This window comes from Meriones unguiculatus, chromosome 6 (genome assembly GCF_030254825.1).
Source record: "Meriones unguiculatus strain TT.TT164.6M chromosome 6, Bangor_MerUng_6.1, whole genome shotgun sequence".
In the NCBI taxonomy this organism is placed as follows: Eukaryota; Metazoa; Chordata; class Mammalia; order Rodentia; family Muridae; genus Meriones; species Meriones unguiculatus.
The window spans coordinates 86,921,304-86,936,923 of record NC_083354.1 but is presented as its reverse complement, the minus strand read 5'-3'; the positions used below and the strand labels follow the sequence as shown (position 1 = coordinate 86,936,923).

Sequence of the window (15,620 nt, the reverse complement as noted above, 5' to 3'; positions counted from 1 at the left end):
TCCTCCCTCCTCCCTTCCTAATCCCATCCTCCCTCCCTCTTCTCCCCCTATGCCCCTCCCCTAGCCCACTGATGGGGGAGGTCCTCCTCCTTCCATCTGACCCTAGCCTATCAGGTCTCAGACATTCTAAAGGATATAAGATGGAATCTCAGAGTTGTTTTGATTTGCATTTCCCTGATGACTAAGGACATTGAGAGGGGAGTGATCTCAGAGAGAAATGAGGATGGAGATTAGACCTGAGGAGAGCTGGATGGGAAGAGAAGAGAAAACCCTGTATGCCACACACACTATGCACACCACATGCAGCAAACATACATACACGTACACATATGCCACTATTCTCTTTGGGTCGTGGACAGAGGGAGTGAATCAGTTAATGAATGAGTCATTTCTCTTGGGAATTTTTAGATGGTCCTTAGTTCATCTTCTCTGAAATTTTCCCTGTTGCATTTGTGAAATGTTCAGCCTCTTAAGAAATATCCTGTTTGCTGTCCCAAGGTCTCCCTGGGATGTTTTAAATTGTGTGGGCCTTTTGTGGAATGTATTAATTGTGCACCTTATAACCTCCATGTAACATGCACTGTTACTTGGTTCTAGTCCTGTTCATTTTGGTCTTGTTATGCATCTAAATGTGTAGGTTAACACCTTTATCATGGTTTTGGAGGTGAGAAAATAGAAATTCTTACTGAACCAAGAGTGATGGTGCACGTCTTTAATCCCAGCACTCAGGGAGGCAGAGACAGGCGATCTCTGTGAATTTAAGGCCAGCCTGGTCTACAAAGCAAATCCAAGAGAGCTAAGGCTACACAGAGTAACCCTGTCTTGAAAAAAAACAAAAGCCAAACAAACTTAAAAGAAATTCTTACTTATCTGCTGAGTGTATGGATACAGAGCTTGTAGGAAGGAGCTCTATATCCATACCACTGAATGCTAATATAGAGGTATATCAGCCTCTTGGTCACTCTTCAGGGGCTCCTTTGTGCATGTACATATTATACATATTTGTGCATGTACATATTATAGAACAAATATATAAGTAAGTATGTATACAAACATTTGTTTCTAAAGCCCTTTAAAAATCATAAATATCATAAATGCTGGGCTGGAGAATGGTTAGTTCCATTCCCGGCACCATCAATAATGAGGTCTTGTTCCCTCTTCTGGCTTGCAGGTGCACATGCAGGCAAAATACTGTATAAATAAATAAATCTTTTAAAAAATCATAAACGCTAAAATCTAAATAAAAGGACAAATGCCACTCAGCCTGGAGCCCTTTACTGCTGCCTTCCCAGTAAAGATAATACCTCAGGCAGAGTTAAAATACATGTAGCATTGTTCAGGTATTGCAGAGGAGTAGAACACCCTTATTTTCTGTGATTAAGCTAAATCAAACAAAGTCCCCTGTCCACTGAAAGAAAAGTCAGACAGGAATTCAGAAATAAAGGAGGGGCTGAGTAGGCCTTAAATTCATTAACTCTATCTCTCTTTCTTCTGGTTCCCAGTGACTTTGGGTTAACTCAGTCTTTCTAGGATAAAACCTTCTACTTTCAAAATTGCTGCTGTTCTCTTGCTCTTTCTTCTGATGGCGTCTGGCCATTAGAGTAGGGTTTGTATAGCACTGGTGTCTGTCGAAATGGGTCCTTATGCTCTGCTGGGCTTCCCTGGCCCAGCTGGTATTGTCTAGTCTCTTCTCTGTCAGCCATTGTGGGTAGGCTGGCTTTACCTGACCACTGACCACCATCCGCACCAAGCTGTCTAGTCTGGAAGTCCACCTTTATACAAACCTCTTCATCCCAATTCTAGACCTAGCTTAGTAATACAGATCTATCCTCAGCCCACTCCTACTCCTGAAACACAGGAGAGATTCTAACTTCCGGAACGCTCTGCTCACCTACAGGCAGCTCACCCAAAGAGTTGCTCCTGGCCTCCCCTCTGCCACTCAGAATGTAGATGCCCTGCTGGACTTTGTGTTGAGTACTGAAATCTAGCTTCTTCTAGACTGCCCCCACCCTTTCATGCTGAGCCCTGTAAAATAGGGTGTTAGCGCAGGTGGCTGGTTGGACCCATTTGCGTGTTTATCTTGCTGTGCTCTCTTTTCATTCCACCTTCTCTTCAGTTGTTTCTCGCTAGAAGGGATGGGTTGCTGCTACCACCAATGCCTCTTCCTCCTTTCCAAACCCACCTTTCTCTACTATGAGCATGTATGTGTGTGCACGCGTGTGTGTGTGTGTGTGTGTGTGTGTGTGCTTGTGGGAAGTGATGTATGCACGTGCAGGTGCCCGTACCAAGGCCAGAAGAGAATACTGGGTGTCCTGCTCTTTCACTCTCCCCCTAATTCCCTTCTGGTCTCTCACCATGAGACCGTGAGCTAGGTTGATAGCCAGCAGGGCCCAGCAATCCTCCTTTCCCCACAGTGCTGGCTTGCAGGCACACAGGTGGGCCTGTCCAGCTTCTTACGTAGCTGCTGGGCAACTGAAGCAGGTTCTCGTTATGCAGAAAGTCCTCCTGCTCACTGAGCCATCTCCCCAGCCAGCCTTCTCTATCTCTTGTCAAGTAGGGACTTCCTTTTTAGGAAGCATTAAAGCTTTGGTTAAAATGTGATCATAACTTGAGTTGATTTCCTCTCTGAAATATACCTTCTCTTAGAGACTATTATCTTGTCAAACATTCAAAAGACGTTAGTCAGTTGAACATCGTCCTTAGTATAAAACTTCCCTCAACTCTTGTATTTGTGTACGTGTTAAAAATACATGCCACCTGGTGTAGCTGATAAATCCACTCCTCAGGATAATATCTGTAGATGCAAAGATCCCCACCCAAAACAATACCGTACAAGATTACAAAGGAATCCATATTTGCTAAAAATCAAATTTTCAAAAAAGAAAATATGGCACTTATTCTAAATTGTAAGAACTAATGGTTAATTTATGCCATTAATCAAATCTAATCTCTACTTTAACCTAGAAATTGTGACATTGGTATTTTATATTTCATGCTATCTACAACTGAAGTAAAATGTAAAAATTCATAATTTTAAGAAGTCAAAGGCAATGATTCTGTTTCCACAGTTTGTTGACTGTTTTCATGATGAAATCAAATTCTAAAAATTAATATCCAATGTCATCACTCTAGATGCTGTGGGACCTGGGAGAATGGAGGCACTAAGTGAGGTGGACTAAAGTCTCATGTAAGAGACTTTATTTGGAGTGTCAGACAATTCATACTCTGAAGGTTAAGAAGGGCCCCATGACTAAAGCATACAATCACAAGGACAAGCCACACATGGCAAAAACATGTTTTTCCATAGAGGCATGTAAACAAGTAGCAAGTTGTAATGAATAGTCTAAAGTAAACTCTCTCCTAAATGCCATACTTGGGAGAAGCACAAAAACAAACAAACAAACAAACAAAACAAACACATTCCAAGAACAATTCCATGCTTTGAAGAAAGGAAGGTTATAAGACTTCCTTCCCTCCCTCCCTCCCTCCCTCCCTCCCTCCCTCCCTCCCTCCCTCCCTCCCTCCTTCCTTCCTTCCTTCCTTCCTTCTCTCTCTCTTTTCTTTTTAAGACAGGGTTTCTCTGTGAAGCCTTGGCTGTCCTGAACTCACTTTTGTTGACCAGGCTGGCCTCAAATTTCCTCTGCCTCCCAGAGTTCTTGGTTTACAGGCGGCCTGTGTCACTGCACCCAGCTAAGACTTGTTTTCTTTAAATTTTCTCACAGCACTCAGAATTCTCCTTATACAGCTCCATTCTTGGATCATATTCTGACAATGTCATTCATTGTCACTACTTTTATGAATATGTAAATTCTACCACTTAGGGACCTCTTTTGCCACTAGACTTTTGTTCTGGACGACAAAACAGTATGTGTTTTCTTGTTCAGTAGGGAACTACCAACACCATCAGCTGCAGCCGTGCGGACATCACACACAAAGGTGTAGTGTAAATCAGCAATTTTGAATTTTTCTTAGATCCATATCATAACCCAGTTTTTCCACGTAGCTTGTTTGATGCCTCGCTTAGTAGTTTACCTGCATCTAATGTTTACTTTAAATTGCTTTTGCTACTGTTTGTTTTTATTAGGACTCTAAAATATATTATTATTTTAAAGTAGGCATTTATCTCTTCAAAGGGAATAAGCCCAGTAACAGGCTTATCCCTGAGTCTGATCAGGACAGTGATTCTCAACCTCTTCCATGGTGACCTCTTTCGCAAGGGTTCAGCTAGCCTGCCTATCAGATATTTACACTGCAATTCATAACAGCAGCAAAACCACAGTTATAAAGTAGCCGTGGAATAATTTCATGGCCGGGGGTCACCACAACATGAGGAACTGTGTTAAAGGGTTGCAGCGTTAGGAAGGTTGAGAACCACTGGATTAGGAGAATCTCCCCTGTGCAGCAAATGCCGCTTGGATGACTCTGATTAGACTACCTAGTACCAGCAATGGCTCTCGTGTACTAAAGTGTTTCTGTGACTTCTCCCTAGTTCTGCCGGCTAAGCCAGAAAACATCTCCTGCATCTTATACTTTAACAAACGCATGACTTGTACTTGGAGTCCAGAGGAAACCAATGGCACCAGCTACACTGTGAGGATGACATAGTAAGTGTGGGAACTGTGTGTGTGCGCGCATGCAGGAGGGGGGTGATGCTGGTGGAGCTGCGCTCTTTATTCACCCCTGCAGTCAAGTCACTGAGGAAGAGTGACATTTCTCAATGACAACTTGTGGGTGGCAGCTACATCCGTCAAGTGTCTGGGTGGCATCCCGGGCCCTTGCAGATATGCGGGCAGGACTGAAGCTCCTGGGGGAGGACTGTAGGCCGTGGGGCTCTCTGCCGTTAGAGATGCCAGCGTGGCTGAGGGCGGTCTCCAGGCAGGAGCACAGTGGGAGAGTCTTCATTGACCGTATCTGGTCGGATTCCTCTTCTCTCTATACCCTGCTTTTCTTCATTGATCCAGACAGAATGTGACTATGGCCCAGAGCTAAGAATCAGTCTTAGGTGATTCTTATGGGACTGTTGTCAGTTCAGTGGTCGCCAATTTTTTTTCACTGCCTCAAACATCCCTTTTGATTACATTTCCACTAGAATAAAAAATTTATCACCTAAAAATTACAGTTCTAACCTTAAGCCAAATGTTTTAGCATGTACAAGTTTTTATTTTTTTAAAAAAAATTAATGAAACTGTTTCTCCATGTTGTTCCCATATAAAAGTATTCATGCCAGGTGCGATGGTGCCCACCTGTAATGCCAGCACTCAAAGGAGGCAGAGGCAGGCAGATCTCTGTGAGTTCAAGGTCAGCCTGGTTTACAGAAAGAGTCCAGGACAGCCAAGGCCACACATAGAAATCCTGTCTCCCAAAACCAAAGAAAAAAGTATTCAGTATTCAGGCTGGAAATCATTATGAGATGGAGTTTTGTCTTTTCCGAACAGAGAGCCAGTTGTTACAAGGTTGTCTTGTGTATGTGTGTTCACATGGGTGTGCGCTGAAAAGGAAGTCTACTTTATGTTTTCAATAGAAGAAAAGAACGAATCCTCCCCCTGGGGAAGAGAGAGAACTTGGGGATGGCCTCCTGCAGGAAGTTTTTAAGTTGAGACTTCAAAAAGATCTGGAAAAGAGGAGAGGGGATGCCGCTCAAAGACGATGGCATGAATGCCCACAAACATTGACCACAGCACTCGCAGCTGTCACAGCCCACACTTCCTGTTCACTTGCCATTTATAGAGTACTATATGTGGGTTTACGTATTTCACCCTATACAGACCTGTGCCTGTGCACAGACCATGACACAATACTACCCCAGGGGCCATCTTTGCATAAAAACCCTCAAGGTCCTTTCTGATCCTCAGATTCCATGTCTAAGCTCTTTTTCTCCCTAGCACAACTTGCAAGCTGAGCCTCCTGCTCAGTTCTGCTCTGTGTCCACAACCTCAGGATCACATAAGCGGTGTCCACCTGACACTGCTCTAGAGATGGTAGCACCTGGGAGCCTGGAGCGGATAAGTGAGATGGACTAAAGTCTCATGCTATAGCCACTTTTATTCAGAGCATCAGACAATTTACGCTCTGGGGTTTAAGAAAAGTCACATGAGTCAATTTCTCATGAGTTCAAGCTGAATGCAATGACAAGGACAAGCCACAAGTGGAAAAACTATGTTTTTTCATAGAGGCATAGAAAGGACAGTTTAGATAGTTAATTGAATGAGAACAGCAAGCAATAATGAGTAACCTGAAGTAAACCCACTCCTGCCTGCTGTACCAGGCAGCAGCATGAAAACACTAACCAAGAACAATTCTGTGTTTTGAAGAAGCTGAGGTCACAAGGCTCTCGCCTCGTTTCCCCCGAGGGTCTCACAAGCACTCAGAACTCTCCTCACACGAATCCCTTCCTGGGTCATGATTGGACACTCACACACCTGATTCCTGCTAACCATGTGAAGATAATAGCTTGAGAAGGTCTATCAGTCACTGATCACTATCTATTCTCTCCTGTCTTAGTTATTGCCCTGTTGCTGTGAGGAGACCCACGACCACAGCCACTCTTATAAAAGAGAGCATTTAACTGGGAGCTTGCTTACAGTGTCAGCATTAGTCCAGTATCACCATGCTAGGAAGCAGATAGGCTTGTCCCTGGAGCAGCAGCTGAGACCCTTACATCCTGATCCACATGAACAGTAAGCAGAGAAGGAGGGGGAGACAGGAAGGAGGGGGGAAAGCAGGGAGAGTGGTGTGGGAGGAAGAGAGATAAAGAGAGAGAGAGGACACACATACATCGGGCCTCAAAGACCCCCTCTCCCACGACACACCTCTCCTCCATCAAGGCCACATCTCCTAATCTTTTCCATATGAACCTATGTGGGGCATTTTCATTCAAATCACCAATCTATCTATCCTCTATCTGTCATCTGTTTGTCATCTCTCGAATCTATCTTTTATCTATTACCTATCTGTATGCATAGCTATCTTAATGAGTTATTAAAATAATATATACAAATGATAAAATAATTCAGTTCAAAACATACAAATTTTAAAATACATAATCAAAAGACAACTGTTTAAACATTTTTATCAGGAACTTTCCAAGCAGCTCTGACAAATCACATAAATAAATGTTTTTATAAAATGGTGATTATTGTGTACATCCCAAATTAGAAGACAGAGTATTTTAAATATTATTTATATTTATAATAATTTGTTTAGCAAATCCTCTGATGTTTTCAAAGAATTTTTTTTTTTCTGGAGACAAGATTTCTTTGCAAAGCCCTGGCTGTCCTGAAACTCACTCTGTGTAGCAGGCTGGCTTCGAACTCACAGAGATCAGCCTGCCTCTGCCTCCTGAGTGCTGGATTTAAAGGCACTACCGATTGGCTTGCAAAAAATAAATTCTTAAGGCTCTAGCTTCAATATTCTGATCCTACTCTGGAATTTGAATGATATGTTGATTATTTCTTAAAGTAGGGATGCATTGTCATGTAGTCTACAGAGCTGATTACAACGTGGACATTGAGCAATGGGGTATGAATGCACTGTGTCTCATGGTCTGCGGCGTCTCCAGGAGGTCTGTGCCGCTCACAGCATCTCAGGCAGGCAGGAAGCTGGTATCCTTGGCAAGCGCACCAACTCCAGATACAATTCCCGAGAGAAACCCGGAGCAAAACTGACAAATGCTGCTTAACCCACATAAGTGTGATTTTGTTTTTAGACTTCTGTACCAAATTCATATTGAATTCCTTTTCCTTTCAAAGCTCCTTTGGAAAAAGAAATCACACTAATTATACCACGAAGTCTTCATATTCTTTCCCCCCCCGGGTAACATTACCTCCCGATAACTGCGATGTTGAAGTGGAAGCTCAAAATGGAGACGGTAAAGTCAAGTCTGACCTCACACACTGGGATTTAGACGCCATAGGTAAGTGACTGATGGTGTCTGTGCAGTGGCATGGAATAACTCTTTCCCCCTTCCTTCCCCTCATTCAGGAATCTTTAGGTTCAAATGCAGACTCAGAGTCTAAGGGACTAATAGGTAAAAACACTGGGCCTATAAAAGGGAGAGGAAAGAGGGTAAGATAGAAAGGCAAAAAAGAAGGGAGAGGAAGGAAAGAAGAAAAAAAAGAGTGACAAGTGGAGGGATGTGGCTGACCATTGGTCTCTCTTGCAGAGTGTGACATAAATGGTTCTCAGAGGAATAAATGTCATCATTGCTCATGAAGAAGAAGAAGAACTCTTACTTTAAAAAAAAGTGTCCGCCAATTGCGGTCTTTCAAACTTTTTTAAGAAGTCATTTTTTACCATAAAATTGAAAGTAACTATTTATTTGAATACAATTAATGTACTATAAATTCAAAACACTAAAGTATGCAATTCATTGGATTCACTACAGGCACAAGGCCGTGCAAATATCACCACTAATTCAGGAATAGGATTAAGTTCAATGTAGTCAAGACACTCCATATTTATCAACAGCAAGCTCCCAGTCATTTCTACTTTTTCCTCTAACATACAGCAACTTCAAACCTGTTTTATTATTCCTATGGATTTACCTGTTAGGAACATTTCATGTAAATAGAATAATATAATATGTGGCCTTTAAAAAAATCTGGCTTCTATAATATTTTCAAGGTCTGTCATGTATTAGGACTATTCCATTTTTGTGGTTGAATTGTGTACCAAATTGGGATGGATATATTGTATTATGTTTATCCATTTGTCAGTTAATATATCTTAGGTTTTTCTACTTTTTGATTAGTACGGGTACTGAATCTGTGAATATTTGTGTAGACTTTTGCTTGAAAATATGTTAAATTCTCTCAGATCTATACCTACTGCATTTTCTGTGTCATGTGGTAGTTTCTTGAAGATTTACCAAACATTGTCAGAGTGGCTGTACCATTTACCCTTCTCACTGGCTGTTTATAAAGGTTCCAGGTTCCCTATATCTTCTCTGATATATCTTGTCCCTCTTACCGTTGTTCTGGTGAGTGTGAAGTGAGGTCTCATTGTGGTCCTAATTCACACTGGGGCATCTGCAATGACTAATGTTTCATTTATTGTCTTTTTGTTGTTTCGAGGCTGAGTTGCTCTGTGTAACCTTGGCTATCCTGGTATTCACTCTGCAGACCAGGCTGGCCTTGAACTCACAGGGAAATCTGCCTGCCTCTGCTTCCCAAGTGCTGGGATTAAAGGTGTGTGCCACCACCACTTAGCTTTTACCATCTTTTAAAAGCATTTTATTAGCTATAATAATTACAATTAACAATGGCTTTCATAATGACTTTTCACACACATAAAAATATATTCTGATTATATTTACCCCCATTACTCTTTCTTGACCCCTTCCTGTTCCCACTGATTCCTCCGCCCTCCGAGCTATATTGTGTTTTAAAGTTTTCTTTATATTTGGAGTAGATTTACAAATATTTTCTCTCTTTGTTTGAGTGATCTTTTAAATTTCTTGATGGTGTCTCTTTAGACAACAAAATAAGCTTGAGGAAATCAATGCAACTGTTTCTCTTTTATCACTCATACTTCAGGTATTGAATCTAAGAAAGAAACCATTCATTACCAACCTTAATTTATTGTGTTTTCTTCTAAGGTTTATAAACTGCTATGTTTTTATAGTTGGTTCATTCTAAGTAATTGTTTTGTTTGTTTGATTTTAGTGTTTTGGGACAGGTTAGCTTCACACTATAGAGCCAAGACTAAGTTTGAACCCCTGATTCTTATGACCTCCACCTCTCAAGTGCTAGGATTATAAGCATGTACTTCCATGCCTGGCTTATTGCGCTCACTTTAAATTTTTCTTCTTCTTCTTCTTCTTATTATTATTATTATTATTATTATTATTATTAATTATAATTTCTTCACTTTGTATCTCAGCTGTAGCCCCCTCCCTCATCTCCTCCCAGACCCACACTCCCTCCTTCTTCTCCTCCTATGTCCCACCCCTAGGCCACTGATAGGGGAGGTCCTCCTCCCCTACTGTCTGACCCTAGCCTATCAGGTCTCATCAGGACTGTCTGGATCCTCTTTTTGAGCTCACTTTTTAAAAGGTGGCTTTTTATTAATTTGAATTATGAGTGTGAGTGTATGCACATGAGTACAGGTGCTTGTAGAGGCCAGAGGTGGTGAGCACTCCTGGAACTGAGGCCAAACCTGCGTGTGAGCTGATACCAGTGCTGGGAACCGAACTTGGCCCCTCTGCAGTGGCACTCTGCACCCTTACCACCAAGCCATGCCTCTGGGCTCCTGAGTTCGTTTTCTCATATGGCGTTAACTGTGTCCATTGGCTTTATGTTACTGTAACACTTATCTAGACAACTTATAAGGAGAAAAGGTTTGTTTTCACTCACGGTTTAAGAGGTGTCAGTCTATGCCAACTGGCCCCATTGCATCAAAGCTGTTTACTTCATGGCTGGAGAATAAAATAGAAGAGAGAGGAAGGGGTCAGGGCTCTGCCGTCCCCTTAAAAGGTAAATGCCAAGTGGCCTCCAGACCTCCTCCTATGCCCCACCCCTTTAAAGTTCTACAGCCTCCCAGAAGCCACTGGTGAGGTCCAAACTTCTACTACAGGGACCTAAGAAGAAAAATGAGTGACATTTTTTTTTGAAACTAAAATATTGTTTTGCTTTAGGACTTTTAAAGAAAATTGTATTTATTTATGTAAGCCAAGCTCTAGCTCTAGATCATCCAAAAAGTTGTTTCAGTCTTCCTGCCTCAGTCTCTCATGTTCCAGGTTTATAAAGGAAAGCTACCGTGCTTGACTAAAATACATATTTTCAAGGAAAGAAATGTAGGGCCATGATGTCTGCAGTGTGCGAGAAAAATGAGCAGCGTTTGCTGGTGGCCCCTCTTCATCATAGCGGGTGAGGGAAGCAGGCCTGATAGACAGCTGTGCAGTGTCTTCACAAACAACTCAATTGTAGTTTATTCTATGAGCCACAGTTTGCTTGCGATGGCATCGTCATCATTACTGAGTGTATTTGTATGTTTTGCCATCATGATGCCTGGCTTTGAGTAAATGACGGATTTGCAGTGAAATCATAAGAGCAATCTTCCTTTTGCTGGGCATGTTCTTTCCATTGGTACAAGGGCTTGGGAGAGTGGCATTCTCTTTTCACTGCCTTGCTAATGCATCTGTGAATAGGATTGTTTGTTTGTTTTGTTTTGTTTTTCAGTGAAAACTGAACCACCTATAATTTTAAGTGTGAATCCAATTTCCAATAAAATGTTCCAGATACAGTGGAAACCTCATGAAAACCTTTATTCGTATTACCTAAAGTGCATGATTCGGTTCAGGACTATCAACAGTACCCACTGGGTAAGTTTCATCATTATGCTGTGTCTACTAGAGACCTAAAGAAGGGCCTTATTGACAACTTTTGTTCATCTGGAATTGTATTTTTCACTTTTTACATGAAAAACAGAAAAAAATTAATAGTGACTATTTCATTTCCCCATTTTCCATTTGTATCTTTTAGCTTAGGAGCCCATTCTACCATATGCATTTTTGTATGCTGAGCACAGCGACAACCTGGAGAATTAGGAACTTGGTTTTATACTATACCCTGGTTATACATTGCAGTGTTGGCCTCCAGATTCAGCCACTTTAAAACAAATTTTTAAATCTTTTAGGAAATATATAACACATTTTAAGTGATCAAAATATACATTGTGTCCAGTAAATTGTTATTAAGTCAGCATTCTTATAAAAACCCACCTGAATCAAGAGCAGAACATCCTGCTGTCTATCAGAGCCTGCTTTTACCCATTCCGGATGGCTGCCATCCACCAGCACAGAGGTTGTCATCCTGTGGGGCACACCTTTTAGGGGGTTGCATATTTACATTATGATATTTACATCATGATTCACAGCAGTAGCAAAAATTATAGTTATGAAGTAGCAAGTAGCAACAAAAATAATTTATGGCTGGGGGTCATAGCATTAGGAGAACTGTTGCCTTAGAGTTAGCCACTTCTTCACGACAGTCATCTCTCTGCCTTTCATGTTCGTTTGTTTCGTTTTGTCTTGCCTGAGACCCTGAAAGGCATCACTCAAAAAACAATTATCCAATAGAGAATACATGGAAGTTTTGTCTGCCCGCCTGCCTTTCCCTCCCACTTTCCTTTCCCTACTTCCTTCCTGTCACCTTTTTGTTCTGTTTTCTCGAGACAGGGTTTCTCTGTGTAGCCTTGGCTGTCCTGGTTTTGTGGACCACAGCCATCCACCTGCCTCCGCCTCCCAGAATGTTGGGATTACAGGCGTGCACCACCGCGCAGGCTCCTTTCGGTTGCTGAGACAGGTTCTCATTATGTAGCCCAAACTGGAGTCACAATGTTCCTCTTGCCTTAGCCCCCTGAGTGCTGTGCTTATAGACCATTTTATACTTCTCTATGTTTTGTTCTGTTAAGATGCACTCATGGTGCATGATGCTGCAGTTTTCACATTCCCATTGCGTACACACAAAGGCACTACAGCTTTAACTAGCTGTTTCAACTGTTCATGAAACGCACCCCTTTCAAGGCTCATCAGCCATTGAGATCCCTTCTTCAGAGTTCTGACTTAAGCCTTTGCGTTGTTTTCTGTTTGGGTTTTTGATTGACTTGTGGGCATTTTTCATGTATTATATTTAACATTTTTGTTTGTTTGATTTTCAAGGTAGGGTTTCACTGTGTAGCCTTGGCTGGAACTCTCTCTCTGTAGACCAGGCCGGCCTCGAAATCATAGAAACCTGCCTGTCTCTGCCTCTCAGAGTGCTGGGGTTACAGGCGTGCACCACCGTGCCAGAATTATTTAACATCTTTTACTTATATGTACATTTCCCTATCTTGGCTCTAGTTGATAATAAACTCCAATGAACAGAATTTTATACTGTCAGTTTTTATCAGCCTTTTCCTTTATGTTTAAAGTTCTTGAAGAACCTCAGAGCGGAGAAGATGTTCTCCCATGGCCTTCAACATAGGTGAAAATGATATCACTTTCTATTTTGGTGATCCCCTCATGCTGCCAAAATGGTCAATAATTAACAGTAAGCCAACAAAATCTCAAGCACAGCTTTCCTCATAACTTGCTAGTAAAATGCATTTCACTATTTTTGATTTATTGCATCTTAACCAAAATTCAGGTGTTTTTTTCTTAAAATTACCATTGAATTTCTTCAATGTTGAATGTTCTTCAATGTTGAACATTCTTCTTGAATGTTGGTCTCAGCCATCATTTCAGCCTATTTAGAGTCTTTATTCTGCTTCTCCAAACTCACCATTACCATCTTGCTTTCTGATACTCAAGACCTTCAGATTTGAAAACTTCTGTAATTTCATCTGATCATTCATAACAGTGGTGACTGATTCAGAGCCTCCCGGCAAACCAGCAGACACTCAGGGACAGTGACTCTCCTTTCTCTATTTGTTGTTTGTTTTCCAGGCCTTTGCGATAATATCTAGTCAACATGACATTCAGCCTGTTTTTTATTTGTCTAGGTGGCTGTCATAGGATCTTTTCCCTTGCGCAAGCTCACATACACATAATGTCTATGATGTCCTAAGCACTGGAATTCTTTCAGAAAAGCAAGTTGGTTGTTATCTGTCTTGTGTTCAAAGAGATGATGACATCTGCTCCTTCCAACTGCCTCTGTAAGCCAGTTCCAGGGCCCTTCCCTAGAGCCAGGCAGTGTGTTGTTCACGGACTTTTAAGCCAAGCCGTTCACATCCCAGCAAGTTTATACCACATGTCTTAGCAAAAGCGCACGTGAAGAATATCTGGGCTGAGCGACTGACTACCTATCCTGCTTCCTTCCACGGAGCCTTGAGTCAGTACAGTTTATGGGGTAAATTTCGTCAAGAAAAAGAAACTAGGACTTCTACTCTTCTGGATAATTATTAAGCTGTGTCTAACTCCAAGGGCACAAATATGAACTAGCTCTAAGCCTTCCTATCCAACACTCATCCTCCACCCTTTTGACAAACCGCCCTCCCTCTGTGTTTATCTTTGCCTCCTCCTTTCCTAACCCTGAGGTAAGATGGCTTCCTTCCTGCTCTTTTGGAGGATGTGAAGCAAAGTGTAAAGTACAGTCAATGCCTTCTCTCTCTCTCGTCTCAACTTTTAAACACAAGCAAGCCTCCAGTTCTTGGCCAGCTAAGTCCACGTTGCTCGTTCTAATCTCCTATCAGTGGACCCTCCTAATGATCTCAACCCTGTCCCCACTGGGTGTCACACATAACAATGGGGCCCAAGTTTTGTTCCCCCAAACACTAGCCTGTGGTCACTGAATCTACCTAGGTTTTTTGGAAGAGACTCTCAAGGGACCTGGCCTTTGGCAGCAAAACTACCACAATCTCTGCATTCTGTTTCTTGCTCCATTCCTATTTTACTAGTCCTAGTGCTAAAAAATATTTCTTTGTACCTCCCAAGTTCACTTGTTCCCTTCACCCAATGTTCTGGAGGCCCAGCCCAAGACCCATAATTTCATATTTGCTTTCATAGCTGCTACATGCATACAAGAAATATAGGACAGCCTTCTCCTGCAAAGCACCTTGCTGTGCACATACTAACGGAAGGAACAGCCTGCAGATACAATGTGCTAATTCAATATATGGTTTTTTTCCCCTTTGGTTTTTCTGAGATACAGTTTTTCTCTATATCCTTGGCTGTCCTAGATCTCCCTTTGTAGACTACACTGGACTAGAACTTACAGAGATCCACCTGCCTCCTCCTCCCGAGCCGTGGGGTTAAAGGCATGTGTGGCTGCTGCCACCATCCCCAGCTGATATCCATTTTATAAACCAACAGCTGACCAGTTTTAGTGTTGAGACTGTGACATGATTAGAAATGAATAACTCAATTTTTAGTCTCTCCAGAGGGACTAGATCCAGAGACTCTTGGAGCTTCAATAAAGCAGAACCCTCATTTTACTAATGACAAATTGGCACTAAGAGAGGGGAATGGACTTGTTGACCTCTCATCTTCCCAAGGGAGTGTGAATTTATACATCTAGGCTGCCAAGACTTTTAGCAGCTCGAATGGTCATCCAAAGAGCTGCTAGAAATGGTAGACTCTCGGCTAAAGAGAAAGAGTCTAAAAGAAACCTGCCTTCTGCTCATCACAGACATTGAGGTTGTCCAAGGTCACTTAACTCTAACACACAGGTTAATCCTGGCGCCGCTCGTGTCTTCGTTCCCCTCCCCAACTTCTGGGAGGCTAGATTTCTGGGTGTCAGAATCGCTTCAGGGTTTAAGCTAAAGCCTGGGTGGTCCCAGGTCATTGGGCTCTGCGCTGCACCTCCAAGCACAGTGGACGTGAGTCTCTGTCCCACAAGTTTCCAAATAGGAACTGGAGAGCATGGTGGTGACTTGGGGTATGATCAACATTTACACAGGTATAAATTATCTCAGCAAGAAAAAGCTGAGGCTGAAGCTGTCTCTATTTCTGCTTAGAGTTTATTTTGTCTTACAGTCAGGAGTCAACTTCGAGGGTTGTGACCGGGTCTGCAACCTCACAGGGCTTCAGGCTTTCACAGAATATGTCATAGCTCTGCAATTCAAGACTAATAAGTCAAGATACTGGAGCAACTGGAGCAAAGAAGAAACTGCAACGACTATGGAGGAAGGCAAGCCACTTCCTG

General features: G+C 42.2%; 1 protein-coding gene across 1 annotated transcript in view; it reads left to right on the top strand.

Annotated features, from left to right (window-relative positions):
* Il31ra (interleukin 31 receptor A) overlaps positions 1-15,620 on the top strand; it is a 67,343-nt gene that overhangs the window by 27,181 nt on the left and 24,542 nt on the right. Inside the window, exons 4-7 of the mRNA XM_060385720.1 lie at positions 4,490-4,604; positions 7,749-7,912; positions 11,178-11,320; positions 15,452-15,605. Coding sequence (XP_060241703.1) covers positions 4,490-4,604; positions 7,749-7,912; positions 11,178-11,320; positions 15,452-15,605 — 576 coding nt within the window. The remainder of the gene's footprint in view (positions 1-4,489; positions 4,605-7,748; positions 7,913-11,177; positions 11,321-15,451; positions 15,606-15,620) is intronic.